Source organism: Festucalex cinctus, chromosome 20, assembly GCF_051991245.1.
Source record: "Festucalex cinctus isolate MCC-2025b chromosome 20, RoL_Fcin_1.0, whole genome shotgun sequence".
In the NCBI taxonomy this organism is placed as follows: domain Eukaryota; kingdom Metazoa; phylum Chordata; class Actinopteri; order Syngnathiformes; family Syngnathidae; genus Festucalex; species Festucalex cinctus.
Window position 1 is genome coordinate 12,022,666 of NC_135430.1, and position 18,547 is coordinate 12,041,212.

The window sequence follows — 18,547 nt, forward strand, 5'->3', positions numbered from 1 at the left end:
CAATAGCTACTGAAATGAAGCAAAAAAGTTTGATAATGGTGAATGCATTGATTTGTTTTGCGCTGTTGAACTGTCAACCAAGATAGCATTTAGCTTTAGCTAACCGATCACCAGACTAACAGCAATGAAATTGATTAAATATGATTGTGTATTTGATTAAGTTATATTTAAGTTAATTAATTTATAATAATAATAATATTAAGTTAATTAACAGTGTCACAGGTTTTAAATTTTGAAATTCTGGTCACCCTACATTAACTCCAGGTTTGCGTTTGCTTCTTTTTTGCCTTTGCTTAGCAACACTTATTCCGAAAGATGCTAATGTCCCGCAAGACATCAGAATAGTGCAATGCCTCTCCGAATCTCATGAGACTTCAGTTAAGTTAAGCAAGCATCACAATATTAGCACTGTGCTTTTTTCTTAGCTGTTTGTGTTTTTATTGGATCCAAATAAAGTTCAAAGCCAGGAGAAAGACCGAAAAGTCGGACTCATGCTGGCTCATGTTAGTTTTGGCTCGCAGGGCATGTTCCTACCAAACTGATATGGAGAGTGAGAACGGGGAGGAAAAAAAAAAAAAGTCATCATCCAAAAGGCCTAAAAGGCCTTGGCTGCCACCCCCCCTCCCCAAAGCCTATGGACCAAGCTGCCTTTTACGTATATTTAGCCTCAAATCAGCCAAAGCCCTAAGTGAGCTGCTCCCCTCGCTCTAAAGCCAGTTTCATAATCTTTTTACGGGGGATGGGGCGGTGAGAGAGTGTGTGTGTGTGTGTGGGGGGGGGGGGGGGGGGGGGGGTGTAAAGTTTAGGCTGACAGCAACAACTGAGCCACTTGACAACTAAGACAAAAAAATCTTGACTAAAATGCAGACATTTAAATTCTTGCCCAAACTTGTACTGCACATACACAACTACTTTGACTTTACCATCGTCAGGTCCTGATGCCCAAGACTACATTGAAGGCCCACAATTATCAAGGAACATGGTGCTGTTTCACAGCAAGCAATCTTTGTACTTTAAATACATGTCATTATTCTCATAGCGACACAACTGCAGCTCAGGTTTAAAGAACAATGCAGTATGTATCTTACTACTACTTTATTGCCTAGTGAAACATCCAAAGCGTAATGGGTGGGATGTATTCAGAGTGAAAATAACAAGCTTGTATACAGTGTAATGAAGATGCAAAAAAAAAAAAAAGCTATTTTTTTATGTCTCTATAGGTCGGGACATGGGAAGGCTACTGAAGTGCAGTGGGTGTCAGAAGAACGCATTTCAAACTTGTCAACTATCAAAATGAACACGTTTTACACATTTGTGGATTCAGTGGAATGAGAGTAAGAAGTTTGCGCCTTTTTCTCGTGAAATGACTAATCTTGCAAAACTTAAACTTTACTCCCAGGCTTTTTTTTAACTGTATGTCAAACCTAAACAGTACATTGAGCATAATGATAAAAATGACTTTAGAACGTCACCCTTTATTGGTTCTCTGGAGAATGTGTCAGCTTGGAATTGATAAATGGTGGTTGCACGTCAAATGAACTGCCAGCTGTCGCTTCCATCAGCGAGCTGCACCTCATGACTTTCCACTGACGGGAGTTACGCTCGCTTGTCAGAGCCTTCCGGGGCATAATCGCGCGACAACAAACAAATGCGTTTTGACGTTATGCAGAGCCGAGAAACACTCGGTTCCCCCGCCACGACGAATAAGCTCTCCCTGAGAGCGTAAACAGTGCACGGAGGAAAAGGAAGACGAGGTCAACTAATTAAAGATTATGAAGTACGGGTGAACCCAACGCTCCAAAAGTCCTGAAAGTTTATTGTGTTTTGTTTTTCTATGGCCTAAAATAAGTATGAAAGAATCTGGCTTCTCAGTCATATCACAAAAAATTAATTAAATTGCAATTACATATTGAGACAATTATCAATCTGAGGCCAATGAGAATACAATGTAACACAGCTAATAGCTAACATGAACATCGCCAGTTTTTGCTATTATGTTGCCATTCACGGGTTTTCAAAGGACACTGAAATTTATTAAACAGCTGTTAACTTCTCTTTTTGCTTGTGCAACAGTAAGAATGTTAAATTGTTGCTTAAAACGCTACCTGAACAGCTAATTATTAGGTATTAGATATTAGGCTGCAGACAACAATAAAAATAATTGATTCAAGTGAAACAAAGTGCAAAGATTCTCCCATTTGACCTTTTCCTTAACATTTTGTGATATCAGGCATGGTTCATTCACAGCATCAAGGATAGTAAGTAAGTAAGTAAGTAAGCATTTGTATAGTGCCTTTCACAGACACAGTCAAAACTCGTCCAGCGAGGGGCGCTGAAACTTTACAAACAGACTTCAGAGACGCTCAGCCCACGGGGAGGTAAGAAATGATATGAAAGTCAAGTATACATCTGTTTTGGAGCAGCCTACAGGGAAAGACACACAACCGCAGAGTAGAACTAACACAAGCTTGAACTTGTGCTTCTTTCTGAAGTCGTGGTATGATCCAAAACGTAAGGAGCTACACCCATGCAACGTCGACACTTTTTTTTTTTTTTTTAAATGTAAAATACCATAGTATTGTCTTGTTAGATGGTCTTTAAAAAAATCCTACATCAAATTTCTCTATACAGCTTGGCGTCTGGAGTCTACTGCAACTGACTTTGGGTGAGATGCAGACTACACCCTTGACTGGTCGCCAATCAATCACTGGGCACATATCATCAGACAAATAGCATCATTGGCTAAGGCATTACTGTCACAATACTAATTCAAGTAGTAAGTAGTAGTAAGTGACAGTGTCCTAAAATGGGCTCCTCATGTTGTTCTTGGGGCTAACTAGTACCCCCTTGGCACCATTTTTTTTAAGGACAATGCATACTAATCAGAGCAGAAAGACATCCTAGTTTACAGTGTCTTTCATCCTGCTCACTCCTTGTTCGTGCGTAACTGCTCTCTGTCAAACTGGTAATGAGCCCATGGCTACTTTTCTATTGGTCAGGGCTTTGGTGCCATTTGTGGTAACTTGGGACATTACAGAAAAGCATAGCGAACTGGAAAAAGCTGTAAAGCTAAAATATACTTCCAAATACGTACAAACCAAAACAAAAACATTTGGATGAATGGTATGTCACCATATGTTTCCCAGTTTTCTGAAGTAATTTAAACCTCCGGCTGTTAACGTCAGCTCAGCAGAAATCCACCCCCTCCGCATTCGCTCCCCCGCAGCTTAGCGACGCAGCCGGGCTGAAACGCTACGTCAACGAGGCGTCTCAGCTGTCTAGTTGACAAGCTTGAATGTCTTACCACTGACTTCATCGCCCAACCTAAGTTTCTTAAAAAAAATCCCCCTGATCTAGGAGCAAATGGATTTCCCAAATCAATGTTGCTAGAGGTTTACACAAAAGATATGTGAGAGGTTGAGAGTGATTAGTCTGAATTTCTTGGCCACAGACTAATTGAACAAGTCATACTCGGAGGGATAAAAGTATGAACGTCACATGACACACTGACGTAACTACACAAAACTTCAGGCTACATTACGATGACGTTCGCGCCAATGAACCAAGCTCAAATCCTGTTGGTTTCACAGCAGGGGGCGCTGGCTGCCAGGTGCAAGAAGAAGAAGGAGCCCAGAGGAGCAATTATGTGAAGGGGCTGAGAAACCTTCTCGCTGTCACACACTTGAGAGAGATTCAAAGGTGGGCAGGAAGTCGATTTTATTCGCGCTTGCTCCAAGTGCAATGCGTCGGGAATAAATCTGACACACACACACCTCGTTTTATGCATCCTGTTTGTGTGGTATCAGTGGATGAGGCCCTTTATTTTCTCAGTAAAAAGCCTCAGGACTTGTAAACTCTTTGTTTTTTCTGACGTGAGCTTCACAACTGTCAAAGCGATTCAAGGACACTAGCTTCTTTCACACAGGCCAACGATAAGATGGCGTTTTCCCGACTTGCTCAGGAAATGGGACTGGAGTTGATTCACTGTGTTGAAATCAACTGCAACTGTTAGAAACATGTGTTTCTTAATTTTGTTCCTTCAAAAAAAGGAAAAGAAAAAAATGTATCCAGTCCATAAAATGGGTTTAACGATGCCTTATTATCATCCGCAATGTGGAAATCTTACGATATAGATTAATAATTATTACAAGCAAAATAAAAGGTTAATGTGAGAGGAATCTGAAATTAATTTTTGGACTTCATCTTCATTGCAACATTGAAAAGGCCACAAAAAACATAATTGTCTCTTAGTCAGACTGAAAAGTAATGTCTAATGGGAAATGATCACTATGCGGACTCAAAAATGTCTGCAAAAGGTCAGAACATTCAGAGGACAGTACTTGGGCTGAAAAAGTGAAAGAGTGTTATTAAAAACAATAATAATAACTCAATTGAATGGCTGTTAGGAAATCCTTTGAGCACCATCCAGCATAATCCAAACACAACTTTTGACAACTCAAAAGTTTAAATTCAACAAATGGCGCCTTAACACCATGGTGGTCTTCCATTAGATTGCGTTTTTTTCTTCACTCTACAGCTGTGGCCAATCATCTCGACAGTGTCTCCTGCCTCAGGAGCCAAGGAGACGGAGAAAACCCCCCCACTGCAAATTAGACCCCCGGAAGCAAAACACTGCAGTCCCAGTAGGGAGAATTTACAATATACACTCATGACTGATCACATAAGCAACACTCTTTTCTTCTTGCTCAGCGGCCCGATTTTTCGTCTGTTTCTGTTCGGAGCGATGAGTCATGTCCACTCATTTGCAAACTCAGACTGCAGGCCCGTGAATGCACCATTAGCCCACATACTGTAATCTTATGTCTCTAATGACTCACTGGGCTTTTCTTGCTGGAAATGTATTGTCCCAGCTTTACACGTGGCATTTGGAGGAAAAGGTCTTGAAAAGGTCTCTTTTGTTGCACTTTTCACAGGTGGGCTGAAGACTGACTGTCTTGGAAGTCGATGATGTCAAAACCATTAAAAAAAAAAAAAAAAAAAAAAAGCCAATTTGAAAGAAAGGTAGCAACTACTGTAATAGGCGGTCCAGGGTTTCCACCAGAAAACTTGCTAAACCTGGTGGTCAGGGATGGACTGAGAACAAAATTCGGACCAGGAAAATATCTGTCAATGGGGCTTTGGGGCAGGTCATCACTCTCCTCTTTTAAAATAATAAAAAAAAAACATTGGCCTGAACAAAAGAAATCTAAAACCTTTTGTCGTCACCTTGTGTAATGAAACGCTTCAATCGCGCCATGACTTGCTCGGTGACAAACACCGCAGACGTGATTTCACAACAGCAAGTTCTTGGCTGCTTTTTGATGATTCACTATCTGAAGTCGCGAACTAAAAGATGATTTAATGACAGAAACTCGCCCGCCTGCATCTTCAGCGCGTCATGTGAGCAAATCCTTGCATGATGGGGCATGATAACCCGAGGGCACGCGTTTTGATACAATGGGTAAGTCACTTTCAAGTTGAGCAAGAAGGGAACTGAGAATGAGTGAAATGAAAACCGCAATCCTTTGGTCAAGGTTGACAAAGCTGAAATCTATGGGGCCTGCTCGTCCACACCTTGTTGGAATGAAGTAAGATCAAGCTTCTATTCTACTTCCAGGGACTGAATAACTCCCAAGAAGTCTGAAATTGGGCCTTGTGTCAGGCAGCGGTCAGCTCTCAAGCTTTCACACAGTGGAAATGTCACCTGTCAGGTGCTCTTATTGTCTTTGCCTTGAACATGACCCCGTAGTTCTTTTCATTCAGCTGCCATCGTGCCCTGGGAGTAGCACCTTGAGTGGGCAGAATAATGCATTTGAAGGGAATGTCCAAAGTTTGATTTTCCATTCATCCATTTTATACACACAGAAGTGCGTAAAATTAACACTTAACAGTGTTAATCTTCGATAACTCAAGGCAGTGTTAAAGAGGGAGAGTTGATTTTCTACCATAGTATATAATAACACTTCTGGGAGTCATGTTTACTCTCTCAAGAGGTGTTTAAACTGTAGTGTTAAATTGTAATAACACTGTGCAGAGTTAGCCAAGGATAAAGATGAGCTGATGTGAGCTGAGTGAAGTGAAGACCCTCACAAAGAGACACAACCCTAATTTGTATTCACGGAAACATCTGGTTTCCAGTACAAACCTGCCCCCTTGTAACCCACAAGCACGCTTTTTTGAACCACAGGGAAGGATTCGCGCACAGGCAGGGCTCGGGACCTGTTGATTCCCCAGCATGCCCTGCTCACATTCCTGACCTCCTTCTGTCACTCTCTTACTAACTTCATCTCTTTTTTGGTTGCCTATGACTCCGTCCGCTCCGAAGACTAAAGTCTACCTTCCTCCACTGATTTCTCTGAGAGCGGCTGACAGGAAGATATACGATCTGTCAGTGAAACACTTACAGTACATTTCGAAACTTGGAGAAATTCCTAATGCGAGTGTGACCCCGACACGACAGTGAAAGCTGGCGCCCTGCAGAGTTGTGAGTCGGTGAGAGAGTCAAAAGGGAATGATAAGGGTCCTTTCTTTAAGAGCACACTACTTCCTTTTGTAATCAGTGTCCCCACTGGGGCACAGCAATAGTTGCTGCAATTTCTTTAGTGGAAATGGTTTCTTTTTTCATTTCCACTGGAAGCATAAACACGGTCACAGGAAACAATGATTTCTTTGTCTCAAAATTTTAAGATGGATCAAACTGACATTAAAAAATTCTGCCAAATACAGTGTATGTATACACTATGTATACAGTAATGGCTATTTCTATAAATGGGGCAATTCACAAACAGGTTTACATCTACAGGTCCAGGTCCACTAGCACCATTCAACTACCACAAAAAAGAAAGAAGAAAAAAACAAAAGAGAAAAAACTTACTTGACCGATTCAAATCTTTCCAACTTTAAACTACTGAGCTTATCCCTACAGCATTTTATTCCCCTGAAATTTCAAAATAAAAACCAAAATAGGATTTTTTTTAATTTTTATTTTTTTTATTAATTTGTCTACTTTAAATTCTATTTTTTTTTGACTGATTCATACTGTTCCAACTTTAAACTGTTCATCTTATTCCTACCACAAAAAAATTCAAAATAAAAGCCAAAATTAGTTTTTGTTTTTTCTCCTCTAGTTTCAAAATTTTTGGACCGATTCATATCGTGCCAACATGCCAACAAACTGTTCAACTTATTGATACCAAAATTATTATTTTTTTGACCGATTCAAACCCTTCCGCCTTTAAACTTTTCAGCTCATCCCTACTGCAACTTTTTTTTTTGCAAAATTTCTAAATAAAACCCCAAAATTGTTTTTTGTTTTTCTCCTATAATTTCTACATTTGTTACTTCTTCAAACCATTCTAAGCAGTTCAGCTTATCCCTACCACAAAAATCATTCAAAATAATTCTTAAAAAAATTACAAAAATAAAGTTGTTGTTTTTTTTTAATCCTCTAATTTCTACATTTTCTGACAGATTCAAGCCATCCAACTTTAGCATGTTCAATATGATTCTCAATCCTTCCACAATTTTTCATTCAGCCTCTCAGCCTTCGCAGGCAATTTCTCCAGAAATTGTATTCTCTAGTTTTAATTAATATTATCTTCGTAGGACCTGTAGCAACAAGTGCGCTAGTGTGGTTTTTGAGGTTGATGCAGCAGATGCTCGACAAATTAATTTCCTTTGCTTCAGGGTAAGACGATGACGAACGGCCAAAGTGAAAGGAAGCAATTAAAAAGTCTTAATCCACAAAAGAGGACAACTTTGAAAGATAAGAAGGATTGAGTTCAAGGTTCAGAGTTACTACATGAGTGGAAGATATTTACATGATGACTTACTGTGTACAGAGCTTTGATGTTGACTCGACGCTTTAGGCGTGCTGGTTTTACTCTTCGGAGGGTTTGTCTCCATGGCGGGTCCAGCGTCACCTTGGCCCTTTTGTTCCACCTGGGCTTCACTCTGTGCTTTGTCTATGAGTGATTTCTGCCTTGTTAACGCACTGTCAGTGCCCGCCCTCATCAGCTTCTCACCCACACTCTGCACCCGGGCCTGACCGGCCAAAGAAGCCGTGCCAGGGCATTCCTTCCTGGGGGAGGGCAGCTTGGATCCGACACCGGCTGAAGGAGGCCGGGCCAACCTGGAGGTTCTTGACATCCCGCGTTGGTGAATCTCAGTCCGTCTCTGCGCTTGTGTCCTGTGGACTCTCAGAGCTCCCCGAGGCTCTACAGCGTGTTGTGACTGGTGCAGGTAGGCTGGGAGGCCGGTGGAGGGAGGGGACTTTTGGGAAGGAAAGGGGGTGGGGGATTATTAGCTCTCTGGAAGGTGCTCTCCTCTCCTGGCGTGGCCTCCTGGGATCATTCTCCAAAACAAACTGGATGTGTGTGCATAAACCTGTGGAGTAGCAGGACGGGCGTTTCCAAAACTAACAGAATCTTAGTCTCAAGTGACTCTTTAATTCTCCTCCTATTGACTCCTTTAGAATCTGAGACTTCTCATTCCTACCTTACATCCTTTCCATTTCAGTTGCACATGCTCGAGCATTCCGGCGCTCCAGAGAGATTCCAATTTAACGAGGTCAACAAAGAAAAAAAAGAGCAAAAGTCCTCCTTCAGGTGCAGCTGCTGAAGCTGTTCCAGATGTGAGAGTGCCGCTTCGTGTCATCAGCGCGTCGTTCCGGTTAAATCCCCGGGCTCGCTCTCGTGCTGCTTTCACTCCTTCCCTTTGCTTCCCTCCATCCATCATACACTCTTTCGTCTCTTGTCCCTGGAGACGCTTCGCGCTCCTCCTCACACGTCAGGTGCTGGTACGGCGAGCCGAGTCGGGAATGGCGTCTCACGTGCTTGCCCTCCGCTTGGCTGGTGGAATTTGCGGAGAATTAAAAAGCGCAAAAAGGAGAGAGCGCGCGTGTGCCGGGTGTGTGGGTCTGTGAGATTTGCTGCGCCAAAAACATCAGCTGTGACAAGGAAAGAAAAAGGAGGGGGGGTGCAAAGAGAAGAAGTTGGCTCAAAGAGAAGGATGAGGAAGAGAAGATCACAGCTTCTCCATGAGACAAACACTTTGACAAATTGCTAGGAGCGAACGCTTGGCCCGCTCGCAAACCCACAGAGATGCTTGCCAAAGTGTGTCGCTGGTGGGGCAACTTTCCACGTGAAAAGAGGATTTCATAGCAATCACAGGATTGGAAAACGTGTGTTTTGCCGCGGCTCTGATTCATGAACTCTAGAGACGGGTCATGACAGGAGGCTATTTCATCTGGATACCTCTTGACACTTGTGTAATATTATGCCACACATGTGATATATTACACGGGGATCCCATTGCATTGCGTGCTCACTGACTAAACACCAAAACATTGATGGACTGCTGTGTGTAAAATTAACACATACCAGTGTCGATACCTCAATGCAGTGATAGAGTGTTTGAGGTAGATTTTTTTTTAACTACATTTGCATAAACAATCAACACTTCTGGGAAACATGTTTACTCTCTCCATAGTTATTTAGCTTGTAGTGTTAAATTGTATTAACACTTTGCAGTGCTAGCCAGTGTTTGTTTGTTTTTTTTACTCCGTTTTGAGGTAATTTTGCACTGAAATTTTTGGAAAGAGTTACTTAAACACCAATTCTGATAAAGACCAAATACATTCAGACACAGTGGCAAATTTAACTCTAAGTGCTGAATTAACACGGCGAAAATTGCTACAAGCATGTATACACAACAGAGGGGCCTATTCACTAAAGTTTTGCGCCGCCTTTGCACGGTGCTAACCTGTAAAAATGGAGCAATCTGGGAGCGCCTAATTCACTAAACACGCGTGGATGGGGAAATCCGTCACTAAGGGCGCTGCCAACCAGATTGCGCCCCGGTGCGCCAGTGTTATTTGCGTGTATGTAAATTAGGTAATGAGAGAGAGAGAGAGAGAGAGAGAGAGAGAGAGAGAGAGAGAGAGAGAGAGAGAGAGAGAGAGAGAGAGAGAGAGAGAGAGAGAGAGAGAGAGAGAGAGAGAGAGAGAGATTTTTCTATTTTGTTTAAGGACACATGACGTAACCCGGGCTGATCGGCAATGGCGGGGAGGTATTTTACGATCATTTTTACATCCCAGATGCTGTACTGTACGCCCACGCCAACCTCTGAAAATGTATTTTTTAAAAACGATCGCACCAATAATTTGTACTTTATGAATGAATGACATCGTTGTCGTCCTCTCTGCTCTGTACAGCTTCATGGCGCTATAAACGCTTACTCTCGGTCCAACCTCGCTTTCTGATGATGTCATCTTTCTCGCAACTGTTGCTATAACAACCATGTTCTTGGCGCAAATCCATTGCCATGTGTGGCAAATCAGGTGCAAATTTGCTCCAAGCTGCCAGTTTTGTGGGCGTGTTTGTGCCGGTATATGATTAGAGCAATATCCTTAGTGAATAGGTGGGTAACTGGGCGCAGACTGCGGGTGCAGTTGTGGTGCAATATTTCGCGCTATTACCGGACGCAGCGCATTCTTAGTGAATATACCCCATAGTTCGTATGCTGCTCATATTATCAACAGGGAAACATCCTGGTATAAATTATATACTATACTGTAAACAGTCAGACATAATGTATGAATAAATGTGAAGATCAATTTTCCAGAACATGTTAGCAGCCCTCCAAACACGCATCACTGACTGTATGGCTATGTAATATTAATATGATGGACACGTATCTGCCTGGCTTTAGATGAGGCAAAGCAGATTGACCTACATACATTCCCCGGCGATGACACATTTGGATTCGAAAAAGGACTTCATGGGAGTCGCAGCATTTCTGACGGATTTCGGAACGCGAGCGAGCACACGAGGAGGATAGAGCGCGCCATTAGCGTGTGATTGGATATCGGAAACGGTGTCGGATTTGCGCGCGTGCGTCACCGGCAGGCTCGGTTCTGCTGCGTTAGCAACATGCTACCAGGGATTACCTCAAAGTAAGGACGACCACGACTCCATATGGGTTTTACTCAAATTCTTTCAGTATGGTTAAATTGCTATTTGTGTGTGTTAGTAGATGAAAGCCTTCTGTGTGGACTGGAAGCCTCCCAGCCTTTAAGCCACTTCTTACTGAACAGCATACAAAAGTGAGGCAGAGCCCAGTTCAAAGGCTTTAAATAGCAGAGCATTTAGAGAAGGTTATAATTTCAGCGTTCGAGTTAAGACTGTGTTTTTGCAAAGTGCGACAGATCGTGAAATGCATCTTACAAAATCATAAAGTCTGGTGTTGACATATAACTCAGGCATGTCATGTTTTGGTCTATTTGCTTTTTAATTGCTCGCATGCGAATTGTTGGGTCTCCAGAGTACTTGCTTGAAATTACACAACCATGTATTTTTGAAAATGTGTCTGCAAGTGAACTGTTTTAAATATTCAAAAACTGTGATGTCATAATTCCTCTAATTGTGGGTTTGTCTGCACATGATTTCCAAGCTATGCATGGGGAAGATGTGCCATTTTCAAGTGATGGCTGACGATTACATGGAAGCACTCAAACCTAAAAAAGGTAAGCAGAACTGCAGTGTTTGCATGGATTAGCATGAGCTAACAGCACAAGTTTCCGAAGCAAATATTTACTGTAATCCTGACTTTACCGCATCAGTGATAAACTATGCCAAATTCCGACGTACAAATTTGGGTTCCGTCTCCGCCGCAGGAACAGCACGTATTCTTGTTAGCTGATGTGTCTGATGCATGTTCTGCCACCACGGAAACACCAATTTTAATTTTACTGTCTTTGAGGAGGGCTTACTTTCTCAACAAACTCCAGACTGTGTTGATTTGAGATGATAAAACGCTGCTGCTGTTATGGCATGTGGTCGTGGGGAAACATTAAGAACAATAATCATAGTATTAAAAAAAATAAAAAAAAATCTGTCATCGAACTACATACAAGGTTAAAAGAAATGGGCAACCGTGATATTTAATTAGTGTGATGGACTTGTGTGTTGTCAAGGGTGCCAGTGTGGTATTTCTGTAACTGACCTTTCAGTCAGTGCGTTATTAGGACGGCAGGTTCCAAGCGACTCACCCCCCACGGATAATGTGGACTGTTCCAACAAAACGTGCTACGAGTGCAAACAGAAACGTCATAGGATATGTGATCAAAGACGGTTAGCTAGACGTTCTTTAGTGAAGCTTTACCGGCAAGATTGGGAGCAGGATAGCTGACTCATGTCAACTCAAGTTCACCCAAGTTCTTTGTTCATGCAGACAGCAATTTTCTGAATGGAAGCCCTAATGAAAGATACTTTTTCTGTGCTCAATTTGGAGCAAGTGAGAGGCTGGATGATGTAATCGGCTGAAAATATAGAGTGAGTCGAGTGAACCAGTGCCTGTTTGGAGCTCACTATTCAGGAATTCTTGGGAGCGTAGCACAACTGGATATTTTTCTCCACTTGGTGTACCATAATTCATGTTCTACTCTAGTCTGTGTTAGAATAAGGTAGAGCCTGGGCTGGTGAGTGACATGGGTGTCAGCAAATGAGTGTAGAGTTGGATGGATGTGTTCCATTTACACTGTAAATGGTGTGTTTTATGAACATTATCACCAAGGTAACAGTGTGTCCCGTTTCCAGAGACAAAAGAAGTACAAGTACATTCTGTCTCTTAAAGTGGCAAGCGTGCAAAACCAGTATCTGAGTGTCCTACTGCAGTGACAAGCCATTGTACTGGAAAAAAAGGTAATGTATTTCCTGAGAGTGTGGGGTGTCAAGGAAGCATCTGGGGTGTGGACGTCTCGAGGTGCATAGTCCCTGCTGAGGATTAAAGTAGATGTTTTGCCTGCCCCTGGGGGGTTTTCTCCCAGACATTCCATCAGAGGGCTCCCTCCCCGCCATATCATGAGTCATTACTCACCAGCAGCCACTGAATCAGAGACTGAAGACCCCCTGCAAGGCCAACAGAGATGCACAACAATGGCAAGGAAGTGTGTGCGTGTGCCTGTGCCGCAGCTAAGCAAACAAAAGTTTCAATTGTGATCATTCTCAGTGATACGTTACAGCGCAAAAATCTATACAACAGGCCTTAATAAACACGTTATGGGAAATTGCTGCATCATCAACCCTGTTGATTTTATGCACCAACAGAGGCAACACAACTCCTCACAGCAACAACAGTTTCTCACCAGAACTAGCAATCAATATTCTATCAGCGACTTTTTAAGTGTACTGTAACTCTTTTTTTTTTTTTTTTTTTTTTTTTTAAACCAATAGGAATTTCGGTTCAGTAATAGGAACCCAGAGTATCTGACTTAAGAATGTCACAACTTATGAGTTTTTTTGTTATGAGCCATTGTTGACATTTTTTTTTCCCGTTGTGTTGAGAAAAGTTAAATGCACCAGAATTGCAATTACATGTGGCGAAGACGCTCCGTAACTTTTATTAACAACCTAGAATAGACTTCATTACTCCCCCAACAAACAGTGCAAAACTGGGCTCAACTGAGATGTCATCAACATATTTCCTTGACAACAATTCACACAGGACTATGGTGGCATCTTGGGCCGTACAAAAAACAGACGACCCCCCCCCCCCCAACCCCCAATAAGTGAAATCCACAATATAGAACTACTGTATCCCATTTAAATACTCCTTAGTAATTTTTTAAAATAGCATTTACAGCACTTATTTTTTAAGGTCTTTAACACCAAGTTTAAAGGCCCAGTCTGCCGGGTTGACTCTGGAAAAGGCACTTTTTAAATACAGGATTTAAAAAAACAAACTACTTCTCAATTTACAGATCAGGGCTTGTCTTAGTTTCTGGTGGTGATTTTGTCCTAAACCCCCACCCCCCCAGCCTGTATTTTGCCGTTTTGTAAACAGTGAGACATTTCTGTGGAAAGACAGTGTTTACACCCCTCCAGCCAATCACAGAGCGGGGGTGGGGGTGGCGTGTCGCAAACGGGGCCGGGCAAATTTGCCGGCTGCATGACGTCACACAGCCGGCAAATTTGCCCGGCCCCGTTTGCGACACGCCACCCCCCGCCCTGCGATTGGCTGGAGGGGTGTAAACACTGTCTTTCCACTGAAACGTCCTACTGTTTACAAAACAAACACAAAATGGCAAAATAGAGGCTGGGGGGTTTAGGACAAAATCACTACCAGAAATGAAGACAAGCCCTGATCTGTAAATTGGGAATTAATTTGTTTGTTTAAATCCTGTATTTAAAAAGTGCCTTTTCCAGAGTCAAACCGGCAGACAGGGCCTTTAAAGTATATAATCTCTTACTTTACAGTCAACAAATCCTGTTTTTTTCTTCTTCAAACTAATCAAAATGAACAAATGTAATTATTTCACAATATAAATGAATTACCATTTTGAAAGACGCATTATAAAGTGAACCGACAGATGTTGCTTTCTGAAGGCGGAAAAAGCAGGATTACAGAGAATGAAGTTCAGCCAAAACCAACCTATGCTGAAATACTTCCTGTTTTAATTTTTCTTTCAAATTTACATTGTATCATACTCAATAGTGTGCTACCATCTAGTGGTCAATAGAGGAATTACACCCAATAAACAAGAGTTGAAATAAAACGATGTAATTTACTGTAGGGAAGAAAAAAAACTGAAAAAAAAAACTAAAAAATATTTTGGAAGGGGGTTTACTGTGGATGCATTTGTTAACAAATAGCTAGGGACAGGCTCCACAAGAAAAAATGCCGATTATGAACTTCAAATATGTAAAGGAGTTAGTGTATTTCCACTACTGTATGTAGTTACGGGGAATTAAAAAGCAACGTAAAGTCAGCTGAACTATGAAACGTACTGACAAACAGTCAGCCACGTGTTGTTCGAAGTCAACAAGTCACATGGTGGACTTCCACTCCTTCTGCCAGTCAGTAGTCATTATGCTCTCATAGTAGCATTTATCTGAAAGTGAAACATGATCATGAGGGTGATTTCCTATAAACGAGGAAGAAACTGCAACAAAATAAACTTGAAGGGACTCTCCCAGCCGCGTCACCAATGAACAGTCAGCTAGCGTAAAGTTTATAGCCACGAGCATAGCAGGAAGTAAGAAAGCACAAGTAGAAAGGCCGTGATAATTTTTGGAAAGAGTAAACAACAGCATGTGGACTAGTATCAATGAACAACAAAAACCCCATTATAAAGTGAAAACATCTGTTGTTTTGACATTATTATCCTTCTAATTTTGATGACACTGCAAACAAAACATTATGTTTCTTCAGAAATGTTCTGGATCAACTAACAACTAGATAAGGAAGGTGTTATATCAACTAAATATTTACCATTCGCAATTAGTAAACAATGAAAAAGTCATTTATTCATATGTCACCATTAAAGATAGCAGTTAAATATCAATAACTTCGGGCAGTTGGCGGGGTACATCCTGAACTGGTTGCCAGACAATTGCAGGGGTTGGCAGTTTTTTCTTTATATTTCCTGAACAGTAGTGACTCTGGAGTTATGAGGATTCCGTCGAACATATGAGAGTTATTGATGCACCTCTACACATTTAGAACTGATCTCAATAGAAAGTTTGTTTCTGCTTTGGTAGAGGTCTGCTCCTAACTGAGTCCCAGATGAGCTATCATCTTTCCTTGTTGTTCTATCTCTGGGGCCCCCATGTGGCCTGATTAGTCACTCATGATTTTTTATTTATTTTTGTTTAAAACATTTTTTTATCCTCATTAGATATTGACATAAATAGATATTTTCACACAGCATAAATAAGAATTCCTTTGAGGGTAAGCCCTTAGGTGGGGAAAAAAATAACACCGGTAACCCCGCATTTCCTCAATTTTAGTTGCAATTGACAGCATAGGAAAAATAATTCTGCCTGACATTAATAGCATTATGACACATGAATAATGAAAGAGGAACAATATTGTTTTCAGTTTTGTTGTGCTGGGGAATCCTGCTCATAAGACTTCAGCTCGGGGAGCTTTGAAAGGACTTGGAGAATGACACAAGTGCATTTTCTCACTTAGGGGGGGGGACGTGTGCCATGGGTTTTAAAATATTTTAATGATATTCAAACTGATTGAGTTCTTTGCACACTTTCTTTACTTTGTGACTCTTAGTGGCAGTTTTAATCCTGCATTTGTAATTTAATTCAATTAAATGTCATTTAGCAAGTATAGATTTTTTTATTGTCTCTCTTCAAACTGAAATTTAATGTAATTAATTTTTATAACAACAAAAGTTTCCTATAATTTAATTATTTTTCAAAGTTAAATTTCCTCCATTTAATTAATTATTATTTATTTATCTGACTACAAATATTGTGCTTAAATGTTTGCATTCAAACAGATATTAATTTTCCATCTGAAACATTTAATTATGAAAACTTTTGAAAAGCAATGACAGTTTGACTCTGAAAGAAATTATGTAAATTCTTCGCACTAAATTGAATTATATTATTTTTTACATTTGTGCAATTGACACAAACTTGGAGAGAATTTGACTCTGGAAGAAATTATTCAAATTTTTGTCATAAATAATCTCAATTAGTCTTAATACATTTAAATTAAAAAAAATGCTTTTAAAATTATTTGAAAATGTGATGTTCTGTGACATGACCGTTGACTTTAATGTGTATTTTTTATTTATTTATTTTTTGGGTGACAGGTGGCTTATTGTTACATTCTCTGTCTACATGTGTTGCTCAACTGTGTGTTCTATTATCCACTGCTTAAACGTGTTATACCACTGCAAGACGGACACTATTCGTCAGCCCATCTATGTCATTCACCATCAATTTAGCAGACTTTAAGGCAAAGCCAAGATAACATTTTTCGAAATTCTCATAATTTTGTGTCGTTTGACAGTAAACTTCGACTAGGAGAGACCGTCAACAGCTTGAAGACTTTTTTGAAGAATTGCTCACTATTTACTAAAATCCGGTCACTCATCTTTCAAGGCAACCAATGCATTACCAGCATCCCAGAGATATTATTGGCTTTCTACTGTACCAAAATGAGGAAAATTAGTGCTTTGAAAGATAATAAGCTGGTGCAAAGAAAACAACTAAGATAAAACCAGGAGCTGATGAGCAACAGTACGGCTCCAATGACACATGAAGTGCAGTGACAGCACACTGGCATCAGTGTCACAATGAGGGACAGGAAGTCCAGCAACTGTATGAATCGGTGTACACACGCGCGCATACGCACTTACACACACACAAGCACACAAGGCTTCAGTCAGCAGCTGAGATGTGCTGAGCCAACAGCGTGGGTCGGGGCCAACACGGGACACAGCAGATAATCATCCAATGGAGCCCAACGCACACAGAAGGCCGTGTACAGGCACTAGATTTAAAGCTGGAAGCGCAAGTGCTTCTGAAATAAATCATCGTTAAAAGGCTCCACTAGATGGTGGGGATTGGGGGTAAAGGATCTGACATATGCGCGCTCCGGAGACAAAAAAAAAAAGATGCTTGACTTCCTCCATTATGCCATGATGGAGTTCTGCGACAGCAGTGATGATCTCCGGTCTTTATGGCTTTTCATTTATAGCAATGAAAGGAATTAACAGCACTCCACAAGCGGTGCTGACTTGAGGCTGATTGTGATGAATGGCACCGGCAAACAGCTGCAGGCTCTCGTTTTGTCGCCTGCTAAGGGGAAACCCAAAAGTTGAAGTCTTTTTTTATTTATTTTTTTTCTTCCCTTCATCAGAGCATCTTGTTTACTTCATCTCTGGGCTGATTTTGCTTTTTTAATGCAACTTATATGGTGAAATGTTCTCAATATGTATACTGTATATATATTTTTTGTAGACCAAAGATAATGAGTAAGGAAGAGAAAAATTTCTGAAAAAAACAAAAAATATATTGCCAGAGGAGTCCGAATAATTTTACAGTATCAGGGTTATGTCAATATAATAATAAAAACATATTTCGGATGAAATCAAGGAATTATGACAGTTCTGAGATTTTATTATTTTTTAGGATAAAAAAAAAGAATATTCAAGAAGTCTAGTACCAAAAAATAATATGAAATAGAGGTGCAATGATTGATTAATCGACAATTAATCGATTATCCAAATAATCAATAATTATTTTTGAGAATCAGGTAATAGTTTAGCTTTTAAATGAAAAGTTCTCAAAATCCTCAGAATTTTATTGTCAGTATAAAGTGACAAGAAGTAAAATATTGTGTCATCAGAATTGTATAAGAGTATACCGGTAATTGCAATCATCTGAACGTATTAGGGCTAAGGATAAATTTTCAATTATCCAAGAATAAAGATGTGGAATTATGATTAATGACATATTGAAGGCCGCTCGACCTATAAATGTTTTTTCTAATATTCTTTGTCTACACTAAATGCTGTTGTGTTGAGTATGGCCCTAATACTTGTCGCATATGTGCACTTCAGTCACAGTGGTTCTTTGTTCCGTTCCGTTAATACATCAAATGTGTCTCTCGGAAAAGCAAAGCACTACAAATGTAGAACACACATGTTACTTATTCACCTTCAATTTCAAAACCTGGGTCAGGGGTTAGTCTGGCCCGCCCATCGGCTGACATCTGCTCTGACCTTTGACCTCATCACAGA

General features: G+C 40.7%; 1 protein-coding gene across 13 annotated transcripts in view; it reads right to left on the minus strand.

The window, feature by feature from the left end:
• Nucleotides 1-18,547, minus strand: part of kiaa1217 (KIAA1217 ortholog) — a 90,461-nt gene that overhangs the window by 63,000 nt on the left and 8,914 nt on the right. For 3 of the 13 annotated variants that reach the window (XM_077509611.1, XM_077509607.1, XM_077509608.1), the window contains exon 1: nt 7,833-8,942. The exons of 1 other annotated variant lie outside the window; for it this stretch is intronic. In XM_077509611.1, coding sequence (XP_077365737.1) covers nt 7,833-8,148 — 316 coding nt within the window. In that variant the 5' untranslated portion in view covers nt 8,149-8,942. Of the gene's footprint in view, nt 1-7,832; nt 8,945-18,547 lie in introns of those variants that run through there. 9 more of the 13 variants (XM_077509613.1, XM_077509609.1, XM_077509614.1 and 6 more) reach the window with 7 other exon arrangements.